General features: G+C 48.6%; 1 protein-coding gene across 3 annotated transcripts in view; it reads right to left on the bottom strand.

Moving 5' to 3' along the window:
- Positions 1–5,547: 5,547 nt before the first annotated feature.
- CARMIL3 (capping protein regulator and myosin 1 linker 3) overlaps positions 5,548–18,539 on the bottom strand; it is a 65,602-nt gene continuing 52,610 nt past the window's right edge. The window contains exons 32-41 of one of the 3 annotated variants that reach the window (XM_072977065.2): positions 16,608–16,720; positions 15,749–16,079; positions 15,517–15,651; positions 15,345–15,411; positions 12,318–12,407; positions 10,971–11,110; positions 9,223–9,421; positions 8,343–8,453; positions 6,404–6,520; positions 5,548–6,267 (exon numbers count right to left, since the gene is read on the bottom strand). In XM_072977065.2, the coding sequence (XP_072833166.2) occupies positions 6,242–6,267; positions 6,404–6,520; positions 8,343–8,453; positions 9,223–9,421; positions 10,971–11,110; positions 12,318–12,407; positions 15,345–15,411; positions 15,517–15,651; positions 15,749–16,079; positions 16,608–16,720 (1,329 nt within the window). In that variant the 3' untranslated portion in view covers positions 5,548–6,241. The remainder of the gene's footprint in view (positions 6,268–6,403; positions 6,521–8,342; positions 8,454–9,222; positions 9,422–10,970; positions 11,111–12,317; positions 12,408–15,344; positions 15,412–15,516; positions 15,652–15,748; positions 16,080–16,607; positions 16,721–18,539) is intronic. The other 2 variants (XM_072977066.2, XM_078378340.1) reach the window with 2 other exon arrangements.

The following is an 18,539-nucleotide window of genomic DNA, read 5'->3' as shown; positions in this document are numbered from 1 at the left end:
AGCAATTGACAAGACACAGCAGGAACATCGACAACCATCAGCTCCTTAATAGCTACATGGCAGCAGAGGGAGAACATAAGCAGGCCACGAAGAGCAACACACACCCCCACACTGTGGGAGGCCACAACTTAAAGATCACTGTTTGCACAACGTGTTCACGATTGATGGGGCCGGGTTTTTAAGGCTGGATTTTGTCCGAGGAAAGTAGCGTGTGACCCAGCACGCAAAACGACGGAACAGGAGATCAGATTACGAACATTTTAATTATTTTAAATAATTCGTTTGTTCTTGCAAAATTCTGTGGCACGAGGGGTTAGCCGCGGTTTCCACGCTTGCAGAAGGAAGTGGCCGGTAGGCGCTCCTTGTGGAAGCACAGAAACGGTGGCCAACTCTCGGTCCCGTGGACTTTTGCACAAGTGGAAGGAATAACGAGGGTTTTGTTCCGGGTTTCCAGATCTCATAATGGCAGACATAAGAATCTCCAGGATTCCCACCCACCTATATTCCTGGCAGAAAATTCCAGGGTTTTTCCACCTCACCCTGAGATCATGGCTTCCATTGTCATACTGCTTTTACAGTTAGGAAATTTTTCCTGACACTTAGCCAAAATCTGGCTTCCTGTAGCTTGAGCCCATTATGATGTGTCCTGCCCCTCTGGGAGGATGATCGGGAACAGATCCTGCCCGTCTTCTGTAAGACAACCTTCCAAGTATTTGAAAAGTGCTCTCCTGTCTCCCCTCAGTCTTCTTTTCTCAAGGCTAAACATACCTAGTTCTTACGGCCTTTCCTCATAGAATCTAGATCAAGTAAAATGGGGCTACTTGGAGACAGGACAAAGTTTCTGTGACTATGGAGGCATTCAATCAAGGCAGTGTTTTATGCACATGCAATTTATGCCCGTGTGTGGAACTGAAGATCTAGCAAAAAGGCCAAGAGAAGTACCCCCACCTCTGTTCAAAAGCAGTCTAATCGGCTTAACCTTTGAATTTGTTTTGAATTTTACCTACATTTTGTATATGTCCATCATGTTAGATTGTGCAAACGTCTGGTATGAAGAGAGAAAGTCAGACTAGCTTTCTGGCTTTCATGACGATAAGAGAGGAAGAGCTGGAGGTTCATGGGCAGGCGGTATCTGAAGGCACGCTTTTCCAGTCCATTCATTCAGGGAGAAAAACGGCACGCAGGGAGCCAGATCTGCCCTCAACATGTGCGATTCGGTCAAGCGATATTGTTCTGCTACCCAGTAATTTAGATTATTGGGGTGGATTGTAAGCAATTAGCCTTGCACTTCGAAGTTTGCCAACAAGGGATTACTTATGCGTACCCCAGAATTTTGTTTGTGTTCCGTTCAGCCCCGTAGAGACCAATATCCTCTTTTAATGACGTTAACCACATTTGTATACTCATTGTTTTTCAACTTTAAATATTGCCTTTCATGGATGCAAGCTGCCTTGGGTCCTTTTCAAGGAGAAAGGCCGGGTAAAAATATTTTAAATAAACAAACAAACATCTTCTCTCCCCGTTGTTCCCGGTTCCTAACACTGCTCCCGGCTTTTTGCCGAGGACCCAATGGGAACTGGTCACGTCAAGGACCACGTCTCCTTTCACGAGCCTGCTTGGGTGTCAAGATCGTCAGGGGAGGTCTTTCTCTCTGTCCCATCATCCTCACAGGCATGTTTGGTAGGGACGCATAGGAGAGGGCCTTCTCTGTGGCTGCTCCCAGACTTTGGAACTCCCTCCCACTGGAGGCCACCCTGGCCCCATCTTTGCTCTCCTTCCGCAAGCAGGCAAAATACCTTTCTCTTCAGGCAGGCTTTCCCTGAGCAACCGGCTACCTGAGTGGGGTTTTTTTTAATGGATTATTGTTGTGCCTTACTGCTTTGAATGCATTTTTGGGACTGCTTTTGTTTACTGTTTCTCAGAGCGGTATTTGTTAACTCCTTTTTAGGATTTGTTTTTAAGCTTTACATATTGTCTTTTAATCATGTAGGCGGCCTTGGGTCTTTTAGAAGGAGTTCGGTGGGATTAACAAATATTTTAAATGAAATTTAAAAACGTGCAAGCGGAGGAGAACTTGGGGGAGTTTTCTTCCCTTAAGACGACCTTTTCTAGTCGTTGCTTTTAGCTTTTAGGCAGGGGTGGCCCAAGACATTTTGCCGCCCGAGGTGAAAGAGAAGCCATCTCGTTCTTTGGTCCATGCTCAGATGGGTTGCTGAACCGCAGGCCACACAATATCTTCTTCCACCCGATCTGAATGGGAGGAAGCAGTTAATTCTAGGTCATAAGAAACAGGGAACTGTCATTCCTGGACGTTGACAATATAACGTTCTTTATTTCAGTGTAACATTGATTTAATGGAGACGGGTACAGGCCGAATAAACAAGAGCTCATTAGAGTTTAATAAACATGCCCTTGAAGAAGACCGATTGGCCGAAATGCATTGGGCATTTTACACTGAATTAAAGAACATTATATTTTGTATCTTCTGCAACTACGGTACAGTTCTTTCTCTCTGTTTTTGACCTAGATTCCAGTGGATGTACCAGTTCCAGGTGTTATTTTCAGGAAGCAGGAGATACCGGCCGGACTGTGCATCTTCTCTGGTTCCGTCCTTCGAAAGAGGAGATTCGTCCAGGGAGGACAACGAGGTTACCCCTGACGGTAGGGCTGGACCGGCTTCGGAGAACATCCCTTGAAAGGAGCGTTCGCTTGATTTGCTCATATCTCCATCCTTTTGCCTCTCTCCATCTCTCTCTTTCTCTCCGGGGGGGGGGTCTCTAGGAACGAAATCTCACCGTGGGGGGGTGGACGCATCCTGCCTTTTAGCATCCGTGATACAGACAAAGGTTCTTCCAGACCCCGCAGCTGGCAAGGCAGAAATCTTGAAGGCTTGATGACTCTCTTACAGAACAAATTATGGTTCTGCGGGTATATCTTTATCTCGGAGAAACAAAGCCACCGTCCCCTCCCACCCACCCCTGCTGGGCGAGGGGAAGACATAGGCGGAATAAATGAACATAACCCATGGGTTATGGAGCAAAGGATTCAACAGCACATTGGAAATTTGGGGGGGCGGATAAAGTGCCAGCTGTGCTTGGAACATGTCCCAATTTTCTTTTGTGAAGTCTCAGGGGGTAACGTATTTCCTCCCTTGTTCTGACAGCCTTCCCAGACCCGGGGGGAAGTGTTCCAGAGCCACAGCACTACTACAACCACCATCGTCCCCCAGCTGGCCTTCACCTGAAGGGCCCCGGGTTGGAGAAGGCGATGGTGGAAAGTGGGTTGGTAGAATCTGGGAACGGTCGTCCCCCCAAAAAGCAACTTTTTCCAAGGTCTGGAACTAGTTTGCATCATGATAAGTCAGCTTCCCCCCCCCCCGCCAAAGAAAGCAACATGTTGGATTACAGAGCCTATCATCCTCCAGCCATGATGGTCATTGGCGGTGGTGACTGTGGCTGAGCATATCTATTGGGGACAGTGCAGGAGAGGTTATAGTTCGGATCAGAAACCTCTGCTTAAAAGCAGTCCTTAGTGGTTTAGGTCTCTGGCTGTGGTGCCCGAGGTTGGGAGTTCGATTCCCGCACGGTGCCTCCTTGAGTAGGGCTGGGCTCAATGATCCACAGGGTCCCTTCCAGCTCCTCAGTTCTAAGATGATGATTATCTCAGATACCTTGAAAATGTGTTAATAATAACAATAAGGTGCTGTCAAGTCTATTCTGATGTGTGGTGACCCTTTCCAGGGCTTTTCAGGGAGAGGGTTCTTAGAAGTGGGTTATAATTTCTTTCTTCTAGGGTGCCCTGGGACGATACAACCAGCTCAAGGCCAATACAAGGTGGTTTTACTCGAAGGAGGCACAGTGGGGAATCAAACTCCCAACGGATACCTAAAGCTATTCTTTATTTACAGTTGCGAACAGATCAACAGCAAACAAACAACTGCTTCCAAATGACTAAAGAGAGCGATTCAGGCAGATGAAAAGATGCGTTAGTGCTGCCATAATCTGGAGGCAACTTGATGGATCGTAATGCGCACAATACATGCATGACCTTCACCGTGACTTTTGCATTCCTCCCATTTTACCCCAAAGCTGAGCAGTTCTCCTCTGAAACAAATGAAGCTTAAGCTTCGGGGCCACTTATCTCAGAAGGGCCCCAGAAAGCAACTCTAGCCCACTTTTTTTTAGAAAAAAGATCGTGATTTTCTAATGAGGAAGACGCATCTCGGCACAAGAGCCTGGAGAGCGGCCACCCCGAGACCTTTTGCTGCCCGAGGCAAAGGAATTAAAGGCTACCCCTCCCCTCATTTTATGCACACAGTTCGGGAGTCGGATTTTCAGCGGTGGGGTACATCACAGGGGCATGCGCAACCCTATGTCTAAGAGAGTGAAATGTGCATGCCACCCCCTACCCCCCCCGTGACCTGCTGCCTGAGGCATTGGCCCCACTCTGTCCAAGGAGAGGGCTAGCCAGGGCAAACCAGGAGGACAAACATCTTCTGTGCTGGGATAGGCAGCCGTTTCTGCATAAAAGCGGCCAAGGGGTCCCCTGTAATGTTGGGTGAAAGCTTCTTTCTTTCTCATGACCACATCACTGCTGCCACCTGCTGGCCATTCAAAATACCAGCAGCAGGTTTCTCCTGGGAAAAAAACATCTGAAAAGGGCCGTGGGGTGGCCAAAACAATCCAGAGATCAGGAGATACCTTTATCAAGCTACTGAAAAACAGCAAGCGACAGACAGCTAGCTTCTAGTAATTCACCCTCAGTTTCAACCTTTTTTGCCTCCAGAGTAAGTTTGGGCTTGTTTTGATCTAGGACCCACTTATTCGTCCTTCCGGCAGTTTGCAAAGCTCTCCCCCTAAGACCATATTTTAAACAAATATTTTTTTTCTCCTATCAGTTTTCTTTCCTCTCCAGCTTTCACGCTCCTCCATGGCAACTGGAAAGACAAGGGTGTGGATGATCTTCGCCTTGTTCTCCAGCGACACCTCCTTACACTTCATGATCTTTTCTAATTCCTTTCTGGCCGCCTTTCTGAGCCCCCCGTCATCTTCCGATGGCTCGGCTGCCTCTCTCTTTGGATGGATGAGTGAATTGTGTTTGCTTTTATCCGTTTTTAGCAGTTAGATTTGTTTTTATTATTTGGGTGATGTTTGTCTGTAATGCTGGCCACAATTTTGTAGCAGAGCGGCACGGCACAAAGGGTAGCCGTAAAAAAGGAAATGAAATACAGTAAAAGGAAATGAACCACAACGAAGAACATGCCCCCCCCCAGAACTCCCTGCGGGCCTCCTTTCGGTGCATCGTATGAAGAAAATACTGAGCTATAGAGGTGATGGTTTGATCCGGCATGGATGCTTCTTATTCAGTTAACATCAAGCATCTCTTGAACAAATCCTTCTCAGCTTGAAAGGGGCTTAAAGATTGGTGGTCCAGACAAGAGGCAGTTAGCAAATTTAGCAAATTTACTCTCTTCCTCGCCTGGACCACTTCGCACGCAAGAAATCTTCTCCCACAAAGCTCTCCCCCCCCCCCCCAAATGCATGTTCGTTTGCTTTTTAAAGTTTCCATATATAATTTATTATGATTCTCTTTTCTTTTGTACAAGCTGAAAATAGGATGGTTCGAATCGGAAGGAGGGGATGAAGTGCAGGACCAGCAATGGGGACCCCCAGGTGGAGATGGGTGGGATTTGGGGTGGGGGGGGAGCCCGACAGAGAAGAAGCCGGAGGAGAAGACGTCAAAAGGTCTCCGAAGGCAAGCAAACGAGGCGGTGTAGGATCCATCTCCCAAGGGCGCAGGGGGTGTTCGGCTTTCTGTCTCAACACCCCCACAAAGATTGGGAGAAAAGGGAACATGGGATTTGTTGTGGCTTTTTTTATTTTTTCCCCCTCCCCACCCTGGTTTCAAAAAAAGAGGAAAACTTCTCCAGTTCCTGTGGGGAAGACGGGCGAGCGGGTTGGACCCAGAAGCGAGGGAAGGGAACAGGCATCAAAGGAGGTGTGGGGGAAGAAGAAAAAAAACCCAGGGTTTCAGCAGCACTGAAGACGGGGCTGGTCCCAGACGGACTATAGGGTGGGAGGTCGGACCCACTCAGGAGGAGGGGAGAGCTGGAAAAAAAGGGTGTTTTCTCTGAAGTCGCCTTTCTCTCTTGTGGTTCTTGCAGGTGTTGTGTTCCCTCGCTTTTTTCCACCGGAAGATGAAAAGGCAGCAGCAGCAACAACATCAACGGAGTGCCTGTCCATCATTTTGTCCCAGATTCGGGAGATCCTAAAGAGAGAGGGAGCTGTCAGGCAGGGGGGAGAAAGAGAGAGCAAGGCAGGGAAGGAGGGAGGGAGGATGACTGACCGACCGACCCACCGGTGAGTCTTGGGCCGTCCGGCCGAAGGAGGCTCTCGATACCTACCCACCGTCAAGTCCGCCGGAAGGAGAGGCTGGGGAAGAGCCGGTCGCGGCCTCCAGGTGCAGGCGTTGCACTCAGGTGGGGGAGGAGGAGGGTCGGGCAGGGGGGTGTCTCCAGGACCTGTGGGGCGGGGGACAGAGAGAAAGGTGGTGTGGTGAAGAAAGGGGAAAAACAGGAGGAGGTGAGTGATGGGAAATGGAGTCTAAAGAGATGGCCGGCGGCAAGCTTTCGTGAAAAAGCATTTCGACTGGGGAGAAATGGTGTGAATCAGACAGAAATGATTTTTGGGCCCCTTCCCACAGCCCTAAAAAAAAAAAAAACCAAACCCACAAGCTGCTCATTCCACTCCTGTCCCTCACAATTTTGTTGCTTCTGGGGGGGCAGGGGCTGCTAGCATTCCTGTCTTGGCTATCATGGTCTCCCGAATCACGTGGGACATACAGAGTTATCAGGGATTCGGACACCCCAGCAGATCATGGGCACATTGAGCTGAGCTTTGGGCCACGTGCCACACACAGGGACATGATGGAGGGACAGGCAGAGCACCTTAGGGCTAAGGAGGAGAGAGGGCGGAATGGCTTCCACGCTCAGTCTGCCTGTTCTGCATTTCCTTCTGCCCAGAGAGGAGCAGCTAAAGGGGGCAGACGCGCTCATGGTTGGCAGATTCGCACCCTATCCACTTAAGGAGGACTGAACCTCGATAGTGACAGAAGAAGAGATCGCCAGGGAAATACTAAGGATCTGCCGGGAGGACCAGGCCTAAAACCGGGGAGATCCATGGCTGCCAAATTTTTGTAAGAAATGTAAAAAAAAAATTACGAAAAAATACAAAGAAACAAAACAAAAAAGACCAAAAATTATGAAGCATGCGGCACCTTAAGGTCTATTCTATTTTAATGTGACATGTCTACTTTCGTGGATATGTCTACTTCGTCAAACATAAGAGTACAAATCTCATCCAAATCCACTCTGGGAGTTTTCCCTGACGAAACAGACCCCTGACAGGCACCCCAATTTGGCTCGCCTGGAAGCAAGGCCTGAACTGGAAGGCCTTGACACTGAGCTAGGCCTAGCTCTGTCAAGTTTCCTGTTGAGAAAGGAAGCTCCCAGCCAGCCCTGGGGCAGGAACAGGAAGCGTGGGTGGAACTAGACTGAGCTCAGCCTCAAAGCCTGCTTGTTCAGGCCTTTCTGCCAGGCGAGCCACATTTAGACGTCCGTCAGGCACAACTCCCAGAAACTGCGAGTTTAAGGGGTTTGTAGTCTGATAACCCCCAAATCCCATCTCTATGGTCAGAAGTGGCAATATTGGTTGGAGGACTTGGTATAAGGCTGTTCTTCTACCTTCCCCATCCGAGGTGGGATGGCTCTGTGCATCATCTGCTGGGGAATGCAAGGTGAGGGGTACAATTTTAGAGTATATATTTTAATTGTATATTAATTGTTTTATCTTTTTATTGTATTTTAATCGTTGCAAGCCGCACAGAGACCTCTGGCTAGTGTGGGTGGCATATGTCAAATAAATAAATAAATAAATAAATAAATAAATAAATAAATAAATAAATAAATAAATAAATAAATAAATAAATAAAATTAAATTCACTCTGCCTCCTAGGGGTGTGTGTGTGTCTCCCAACGGGAACTGGATGGATCTTAAGCACATGAACGGAATGCTGGACTAAAGAAGACTTTGGTATCCTCCAGTGTAGCCCTTTTTATGTTTTCTGAGCATGCACGGAGTGCTTGATCCTCCCTAGCAGGCAAGCACCATTAGGCACATTCGTATGGATACAGATGCTGCCTAGCAAGCTTTCCGTCCATGAAAATGCACCTTAGCTTGACAGACCAGCTAGAAGGCGCCACCCCAGCACGGCCACCCTCGGTTCTCCCCTCCCAGCTGTCAGGCTGCATCCCGCAGGAAAGGGGCCTTATGCTGGCACTTCACCTCCAGGGCCCAGATTTCGGCCCCGATCCGAGTCCAGCTTGTCGCAGGACTGTGCTCGCCGCGTCCTCTTTGGCTTGAGAGGGGCTGCTTTCCTCCCCACTTCTGGCTCCCCTGGAAGAGAAACAAAAGAGTGTTGGAGAGCCCTATGTCCCATCATCCCCTCTTCATCAGCAAAAGACAGAGACCAAGAGAGAGAGAGAGAGAGAGAGACCTTCTGTAAGGCAGAAGATGGTCTCCCACAGAGATCCCTGGTCCCTCGGACCACTTAAAAGGTATAAGCCTGAAAGTATGGAATCCGTTCCCCTTTGAACAACAGAAATTCCCCCCGGCCCCCATTCCTCAATCAACATGACCACTGGGCCAAACCGATAATATTTTCTGGACTGAGTGATAACATTTTCCAGCTAATGGTGGACATTGGCCACATATCCCCGGAAGACCCCTGGGAGTTTTAAGGGCCCCCCCCCAAAAGAAGATATTTTGAGCCTCTGTTGCCAAGTCAATTTTAAAGGGTGACTTATTTATTTTTTCTAAAAAGAGACTGCATTTTAAATAAATCGAGAAATAATGCAAGAAACGGGGACAGACAAAGGAGAACCAGAAAGAAAGATCTTTGCATGTTTCCTCCAGTTCAGTCATGGCAACAGCAAGCCTCAGGAATGAGGGCTCTAGTTGCGAGAACCCACCCACGCCTCCCGTTTTTTTTGTGAGGTGAAAAAGAACACCTTGCTTTTAATAGGGACTCGGATGTCTCGGGACTTGGTGCCAAAGACTCGAACTGGGGACTCTGAGCCAAAGACTTTGCCAACACCCCCGTTTGGTCCCAGGTCTGACCGGAGGGAGGCAAGGCTTTCTCCCACCCGCCCAAGTCTCACGTCACCTTCAACGTCTTGTTCCTTGGGTCTGCGCCGGGGTTGGGCAATTGGGGGGGACGTACGTGTATCGTCCGGGGTGGCCCCTCCTGCTACCCCGGCTTCTTCGTTGCTACGGCTTCTCTCGGGTTGGCTGGGAGGTTTCCGGCCCCGGGGGAGGGCGACCGGCTTGGGAGGGCGCGGGAAGGACGGGGGATCCCTGAATTGCTGAAAACGGAGAACGAGAGAGAGAGAGAGAGAAGGAGAGAAAGAAGATAATGTGGGCGAGGAAGAAGGAGGCAAGGATACACGGAAGGTTCTGCGCAGCCCTCTTGAGATTTGCCACCCTTAAGCCTCCTTCCTTTTCTCTCCGAAGAACTCTGTGAAAGCTCAAACTTGGCCCATTCCTGGGTGGGTAAAGCCATAAAAGAATCCATTCACCAATTTGTTTGATTTATAGGACATATGTTTCCTTTGGTGGAGAAAGGACCAAAGGCTATAGAACTGCTGGATAGCTCAGCGGTTTAGGTCTCCGACTACGGAGCCAGAGGTTCGGGGTTCGATTCCCCCACTGGGGGTAGACTTGATGATCCACAGAGTTTCTTCCAGCCCTGCAGTTCTAAGAGGATGATTATATTTACGATAACCAGATATTCCTTGTTGCTGGGTACAGAAGTAAGTACAGTAAGACCCCCTTATCTGTGGGAGCAGTATCTGCTGATTCACTTATTCACAGTCTGAAAATATTAAAGACATTAAAAGAAAAATCTTAGAAATAGGTATTTCTAAAGATGACATGACCAGAACTGGCCACTAGGGGGAGCAACAGACCATTTCTTGCATAGTGTTTGCTGCAGAAATCTATTTTCTTGATATCATTACCAGAACTGGCCACAAGAGGGAGCCAGAGACCATGATAGGCATAGCATAGCATTCACTGTTATAATACGGTGTTTGCTATAATCCACGGTTTCAGTATCCACGGAGGGGCTTGCAACTGACCTCCCGCAGACACGGAGGTCTTACTGTACAAAAAGAAAATAAATGCTTCAGTTCCCGGAACACTGCAATATATATTTTCTAAAAAACCCTTCTGTCCCAGAACTGTCTTTGTGACACCATATCTGAGACATGGGGGGACCGCTCTCAATTGCTCAGGCAGGTGGGTGTGATTCCACCTAAACCGCAGGGTTGTTTGAGTGGGAAAGCAGCTACATTGAACTTTAGGTAAAGCTAAAGGTTCCCCTTGACATTTAGTCCAGTCGTGTTCGACTCCAGGGCGCGGTGCTCATCCCCGTCTCCAAGCCGTAGAGTCAGCATTTGTCTGTAGACAGTTTCCGTGGTCGTGTGGCCAGCACGACTAGACACGGAACACCGTGGCCTTCCCACCGAGGTGGAACCTATTTATCAACTCGCATTTTTACATGCCTTCGTTGGCAGGAGCTGGGACAAGCGATGGGGGCTCACTCCATCGCGTGGATTTGATCTTACGACGGCTGGTCTTCTGACCTTGCAGCACAGAGGCTTCTGTGGTTTAACCCGCAGCACCACCACGTCCTTTACCACCCCTTGGTGGGGCAGCACTTTCCACCCCTTGTTCACGCACTGGCATCATGTTATTCCCTCTTCTCTCTCCACCCAGGTGACTTCGATGCCAGTTGCGGGAACTCAGTGGGTGGGTTCTGATCTGCTTTCCAGCAGGAAACCCAGCCCCCCCCCACGCCCACCAGACCACCGGTCATTCACATGCCCGATCCCCTGAGCCTCCTTCACTGACCTTGGCAAGCACCATCGGTAGCTCCTTCTCCGAGCCGTGGGTTGGCCCCTTCTCCTCGGCCCCACCTGGATTTCCTTCCGGAGGGGTGTTGTCCTGGAGGATTTCCCTGCACCTGCTTTCCCGGGGGGAACTTTCTTCGGCTGTAAGGAATATGGAGAAAGGACAGGGAAACAATGGGTATGGCCTACCCCTAAAATGTTTTTTTTTCTCCCCATCCCTTGTCAAAAGCAGTAAGCGCTCATCTTGTGCGAGCTACCTGGTGAATAGCCAACTGCTGGGCTGGACTCGGATCAAGGCCCCCCCCGCCTAACATCCTGCTTCCAGCGTGAGCCAAAAAGAAGGCTACGAGCCGGAAAGGCTACGAGCCGAGCATGAGGGAAGTAGCTCTCTTTGTCCCTGGCACCAAAGAGGTAGACTGCCTCTGGACATGGAGGATCTACCGAGTGCTCGTGCCTGGAGACAAACCAGCTCCTTCAAGCTCAGGTGGAACTGGCTCAAATTAAACCACGTGGCTTCCCGAACCTCATTTGACTCCCACCTCAAATCAGAAAAAGAGCTTTACTTAACCTGACCTGATTCAAAGAAAATCAACACACCCCTGGGAAGCGCCAAAGGGGACTGACCCCACAGAGGCCAGAGCCTTGGGGGGGAAAAATGACATTTTTTGACTACAACTCCCAGAACCCCTAGCCTCTAAGGGATTCTGGATCTCATAGTCCAAACAAATATTTCCCCCTTCCCCAGTTTTGAGAAAGACCACTCCCCCAAAAAACTTCATTTCTCTAGACTTGAATGTCAGGAGCCCTGGGAAAAACCATATTTCCCCTTCATCATCCACAGAGGGAGACGGAAGTAAATATCCTTCATCCTTCAAAACAGCTGTGGTGGCCAGGAAGGCCTGCAAGAAAGAAGGATGAGGGAGCCAAGCAAGGCTGATGTCCACCGAGAGGAAGCCGGAGAAGGAGGGGATTTCTCCTTAGTCCATGCCATAAAATAATTTGAAGGTCATCTAACACAGTGGTTCTTAACCTTTGTTACTCAGGTGTTTTTGAACTGCAACTCCCAGAAACCCCAGCCAGCAGAGCTGATGGTGAAGGCTTCTGGGAGTTGCAGTCCAAAAACATCTGAGTAACAAAGGTTAAACATATGCTTCATCTCTGATGTGACACGACAGGCCCCTCCATCCTCAAAATGGGATCTCTTCCATCGCTATTTTAATCACTGCTGGTGAAGGATCTGAGAGCCAGATTCTCCTATAATTCCTTCAACACAGCAATGCTCGTCGGAGGAAAGAGCCGCAGAAACCTATGCCTCTTTGTGGCTGGGAGTTCTCCGTCCTTTACCCACCTATGTCCCAACTGGCTTCCGCCCGACGGATGGTGGCGAAGCTCGGCTTGCTGCTCTGCAGGGGCGGATGTGGCTTCCTTCCTGCTTGCCCTGGGCAGTGAGAAAACAGAAAGTCAAAGTATTTACCCAGAGTGGTAGAATATACCAGATGGGCGGGATATAAATCGAACAAATAAATAAATAAAATAAATAAATTTATGAGTTTTAGTTCTTCCGCACCATAGAAACGCATGCCAACCTGCTTGCAGGTCATGTCCCTCTAACCATAGTATTCTCTTATTCTTTTAGCTTTATCCATTCCCTAATCTCAAATTAATGCAGTTGCTTGATAGTATAGTGATGCCTCGCAAGACGAAAATAATTTGTTCCGTGAGTCATTTCGCATTGTGAAAATTTCATCTTGTGAAGCACGGTTTCCCATAGGAATGCATTGAAATTTAATTAATGCATTCCTATTCATCTTGCGAAGCATGGCCATAGAAAAATTTGTCTTGTGAGTCACCAAAAATCACAAAACACTTTCGTCTTGCGAGTTTTTCATTGCGCGAGGCATTCGTCTTGCGAGGCATCACTGTATGAGTTCCAATTTGACAAACCAAATCCTCCCCTTTCTTTTGCGTCTTGTAATAATTTGCGTTTAATTCTCGGTTTCTTCTTCTGCCATATGAACTTTGAAACCAGACTATTTAACTTTAAAAAAAAAACTTTTGCTCTAACTTCATTTTAACTGTTGCAATTTTTCCTAAGAAGGACAGTTGCAATTTCTCCCATCTTTCCAAGTCTTGCTTGACCTGCACAAGGAATTTCACATAGTTATCTTCTTTCAATGAAGACCATCTGACAGTCAAGTTAATTCCTAAATACTTTACTTTTTTTGTAATTTGAATGTTTGCATTTGAGATGAGTTGGCTCTTTTGCTTTGGGGTTAAATTTTTGGTTAAGAATCTTGTCTTCTCTCGTTTAATTTCTAATCCCGCTACCTCGCCAAATTCCTTAATTTGTTGAAACAAAATCAGAGCTGTTTCTATTGGATTCTCGAAGATGAAGACCAGGTTGTCTGCAAATGCTTGAAGTTTATAAATTTTGTCTTTAATGTTTGTTCTTTGTATTCCTTGATTCTGTCTCATTTCTCTATTTAATGTTTCCAATAAGAGGATAAACAATAATGGGGAGAGTGGGCACCTTGCCGTGTTCCTTTAGCAATCTCGATATAAAATATATTTATAAAAAAGAAGGCAGAAAGTCAACCCCCTCGGACGATGCGGCTGCCCTGCCTGTAAAACCGGTTCATTTCCCTGCCTCCCCTAGCAACCCAAGAGCATGCCATCATACCGTCGGATGGATAAAGAGGTAGCGCTTATAATGCTTTCTCCGCTCAAGCTTCAATCCTGTTGTTGAGCTCAAGCTAAAACTAAGGGTGTCATCCTATATATACGACACACATCACCACATCTCGGATGAACACAAAGGAAATCGAGGCAGGGCGAACACAGAGCGTTCTGCCACAGAGGTGTTGCAAATTCCATGGAGTAAAGTGAGACTTTATTCCTGCATAAACTGTATTTTATAATAAATCCGGCTATATTTATCCACAAAACCTCAAATCTGTGCACAGTCATTTAAAAAATAATATTTTTCCCAATGCTTACTTTCTGAATGTTTTCAGTTACAGATTTGTTTTTTGAGGCAAGTGCAGTGAGAGTTGATCTTGAGGGAATACATGATTAGACTGCACATATGCTTTCAAGACATTATCACCCTCTTTATACATGATGGGACCAGATATAGTCAGATTTAGGCACTCTTAAGTCCTCACAGAGAATGCATGAGGGGATGTTAATCCTTCCACTAAAAACCAACAGGACTTTGAAGGGCTCAAAGCTGATGGGGTCACGCCCCCTCAGGCCAACTTTCTCCAACCCTAACCCCTTCCAGATGCATGGGATGACCACTCCAAAGCTGGGGGATGATGGGCATTCAAATTCAAGACACCTGGAGGGTGCGAGGTCGAGGAAGAAGGCTGCCTTGGGATCTTTTCCTTCCTGATTGCCTCCTTCTCTCCTCCAGCCCCACTTCGCCTACTGAAGTCAAGCCGACGGGCAAGGGAATTGGGCTTCATCCCTGGTGATGCGACAGGAATGTCTATTTGAACCATGGGCAGGAGACTCGTGAGATACACCTCCACCTGGGGCAGCTGCTTCACTGTCTCTAACGGCAGGGCCATTTCAGACATTCCTTTTGCTAACTCCCCTCCGAAACATGGGAAACACGTATTTTCGGACAGCAGCGTCGAGCAGCTAGCAAACTTCAGATGGCAAATTCTCTCTCCTTTTAGGACAAACACAAACTCACCGAGTCCAATTCGTGTGTGTGTGTGTGTCTGTGTGTTTTGCAGGGAGGCTTCGGGCTGCCTGGTAAGATAAGGTGCTGTTTTCTGCTTTTTAAAAACTGTTCTGAGTATTTTTGCAGTGTGATTTTGGGCTGGGGGGGTTATGTTTCTGTGCTGTGATGGGTCTTGGGGGGTTTGTTTGTTTTTTGGTTCCCCCCCAATTTCCAATGGGTCTTGGAAGGTTTGGTTGCTTTTTGCCCCCCCCATTTCTGATGAGAACTGCATGTTTCCCTTGCTTTTTCCTGTTTTCTTTGCATTTCCAACCTGCCCCCTTTGTTCTCTGTGCATTTCCGATCTGCTCCATTTGTTTTCTGTGCATTTCCAATGGGTCTTGCATGCTTGATTGCTTCCCCCCTCCTTCAGCTGGAAGGGATTAATCACGTTTCCAATGAGTCTTGCAGTGATTTTTTTTTTGGTGTGGTTTTTTTTCTTCGGCCAGAACAAATTAATTGCATTTCAACGCATTCCTATGAGAAACGGTGCTTCGACTTACGACCATTTTGAGTTCCGTCCATCTTCTGGAACGGATTGTGGCCGTAAGTCGAGGCACCATTGTATATATTTTCCTGACCTCCCCGAGAAAAGCTTGGACGTGGGGCATTGATATGGGGAAGAAGGTGTGGGGTGGAGCTATCCACCTGAGTCATCTGAGGAGCGCCGTCTCTGCTGGTCCCGCATACTGCCCCCTTGCTCCAGATCGACGCTCTGCAGCAGGAAAACAAAGCCGGTGAACTCCACGAAAGATGAGGGTCGGTTCAAGGTCCCGGTCACCCCGTTGGCCCGCCTCCTTCCCAGCGGAACACCAATCACCTCCAACTTGGCATCCAGGCTCCACCCCTTGACGCATCCCATGCCAGGCAAGGCCACGCCTTGGACCCGCGAGGGTTGCAGGAGCTCCGCCCCTTTGGCCTCTGGCTCCACCCTCTCTGGGTCAGGAACAGAACCCTTTTTGGGGGGGAGAGAGAGGAGAGGGAAGGACAGGAAATGAGAAGATGGTTTGACCCCTCCCGGCATTTCCCCCCCACCCTATCCCTTTCCTCACCGGTTTCATCCTGCTTGGCAAACCTTTCACCCCGCTTCCTGAGGCCACGGCGCCCATCCCCGGAAGAAGCACCGCCACTCCTGAGAGGTCCTGCCCGGGCTTCCTCTCCTCCTCTTGGGCCGCGGGCAAGTGTGGCGGGGGCTTCTGTTCCTCCCCACCGGCTGGAGGAGGAGGAGGAGGACTCGGAGGCAGGTCCTCGGGGTCCCGCTCTCCTTTGACGCTCCGATACTTGCGGAAATGGAAAAGGCCCCGTCTCCTCTTCTTTTGTAGGGGCGGGAGGGAGTCCGAGGGTCCCGGCCTCACCCCACAGCCCTTCAGGGTCCGGGAAGAGCTGTCCAAGGGAAACGGTGAGGAGCATGAACTCGCGCTGGAGGAAATTGGCATCCGGGCCAACCCGGGCAGAAGGGGACCCCCTAGATTAGTCCCTAGACTGTCATGTAGCCCCCCCAAGGCTCCCCAATATCCCCAAAACATCCATACAGAAAACTACAGTGTGTCATTTTGTATGTAATTCCTGCCTTCTCCAAGGCTTGTTTCAAGACCGGGGAAGGTGGGGGAAAGGAAAGCCACCAGCCGTCCCTTTCTCTTTTCATAAAGGACCTCTTCCAACCTAAAATAGGTCCTCAGCCCTCTGAAATTACATTGGTCCAGCCATCATAATAATGACCTTAGAATTGCAGAACTGGAAGGGACCCTGTGCGATCATCCAGCCCAGCCTCTGTCAAGGAGGCACAAGGGAGGGAATCAAACTCCCAACCTCAGGGACTTCGGGGTATTAGACGGGGGCGAAAATCTAGACGAGGACCACCATCGCCGAGCGTCTCTACTCAGTGGCTGCCCACATTGGCTCTAGACTCACCTGGCATTGTCCGCCAGCACCTTCCGGTTAAAAAACTCATCCAGGCCTTCGTCCAGCCGCGGCGCCGACCCGTTCTCTTGTTCTCTGGACTCAATAGACCCCAGCGCTCGGTTCTGAAAGGAGGCGAAGAAAAAAGAGAGCGTTATCAATTTCGCCACGTGTTTTTCGACAGAACGTCTCGTTTCATTCCTCTCCCCGAAGAGGGGGAAAAAAGCAAGCCCCTTTTCCTGCAGGTGGTACTTCCTGTCTTGTTCTCCGATTCGCGTCCCGCTGCGGCTTGTCAGGCCCAAAACACAAATGAAAAAAATAAAGACAAAAAGCATTGTAGCCCCTTAAGAACTAAGTGCTATTTTTTTAAATTGGACCTTCTATGAAGAAGCGGATTCCTCCACAAAAAAAGTTCCTATGAAACTAGAGCAGCTGGTCTTTAAGGGGCCACAACCTTTTACGTCTTCTTAATTTAAAAATTTTTGTGTTTTGTTTTTTTTACCTGACAGGCTAGTGCAGACAGACACGGCTTAGCTCTTCCAAAAATGAAAGCACAGAAAAGGTATAAGAAAAATAAAGCGTCCCTGGAAATCAAGGCCCAGATCGTCCACACTCTTGTATTTCTGATTCTCACGTACGGATGGGTGTGAAAGCTGGACAGGAAAGACACCTGACCGGGGGGGGGGGGGAGAAAAATGGATTAGTTTGAAATGCGGTGCTGGAGAAGAGCTTCATGGATACCCCGGACGTCCAGAAAGACAAACAAGGGCGTCCTAGATCAAACCAAGCCTGAACCGAGGGGAAAAGGTTGAAACGGAGTTTGTCCTACTTTGGTCACCTCGTAAGAAGGCTTGAAAAGACCATCCTGCTGGGTAATTTGCTGTTCTATTTTTATAGTATTTTATCTTTGTTGTAAGCCGCCTAGAGTAGTCCACCGAGACTAGATAGGCGGGATATAAATAAAATAAAATAAATAAATAAATAAATAAGGCAGCAGGGAAAAGAGGAAAGATCCAATATGAGATGGACGTGCACACACTCCGGGCAGACAGCAAGGGCTCCCAGAGGGTGGGGTGACCCCTCATTCTGCCTTTTTGCTTAGAGGTAGAGCGTTAGATGTAGCGATGTACGGAAGCGAGAGCTGGACCCTAAAGGAGGCTGACGGCCGAAGAATGGATGCTTTTGAATTGTGGTGCTGGAGGAGGCGCTTGAGAGTCCCCTGGACTGCAAGGAGATCACACCTATCCGTTCTGAAGGAAATCAACCCTGAGTGCTCACTAGAAGGACAGATCCTGAAGCTGAGGCTCCAATACTTTGGCCATCTTATGAGAAGAGAAGAGTCACTGGAAAAGCCCCTGATGTTGGGAAAGTGTGAAGGCAAGAGGAGAAGGGGACGACAGAAGACAAGATGGCTGGACAGTGTCATCGAAGCAACCAACATGAATTTGACCAAACTGCGGGAGGCAGTGGAAGACAGGAGGGCCTGGCGTGCTCTGGTCCATGGGGTCACGAAGAGTCAGACACAACTTAACGACTAAACAACAACAAAGAGCGTTAGATCAAAGGGCTTCTCCGGCCAATCCTAGGGCGATTAGGTAACTAGTATCCTATCTGAATTCTCATGACATTCTATGTAATCGTGCTAATAAAACGAGTTCCCAAGGCGTTCCCTGTAGGCTCCGCTGGCTCGGAGATCTGCTGGTCTGCTCTTCTTTGTACTTCATCTGAAGGCTAATCGCATTCCCTTTGTTCCGTGATCACCCGCATTTTGGAGGTCGCTCATTCGCCCAATGTCAACCAGATGGGATGTAAGAACCACATAGATAAAGCTAGTTGGGCAACAGTGTAAGCCAGCAACCCTGGAGGATGAAGATGAAGGTCCATTAAGACACAAAGAACATGGAGCTCATGCAACAGCATCTGCTACAATGCGCTAGCTGAGCA

Source organism: Pogona vitticeps, chromosome 6 (assembly GCF_051106095.1).
Source record: "Pogona vitticeps strain Pit_001003342236 chromosome 6, PviZW2.1, whole genome shotgun sequence".
Lineage (NCBI taxonomy): Eukaryota > Metazoa > Chordata > Lepidosauria > Squamata > Agamidae > Pogona > Pogona vitticeps.
This window is presented reverse-complemented; position numbering and strand designations above follow the sequence as displayed.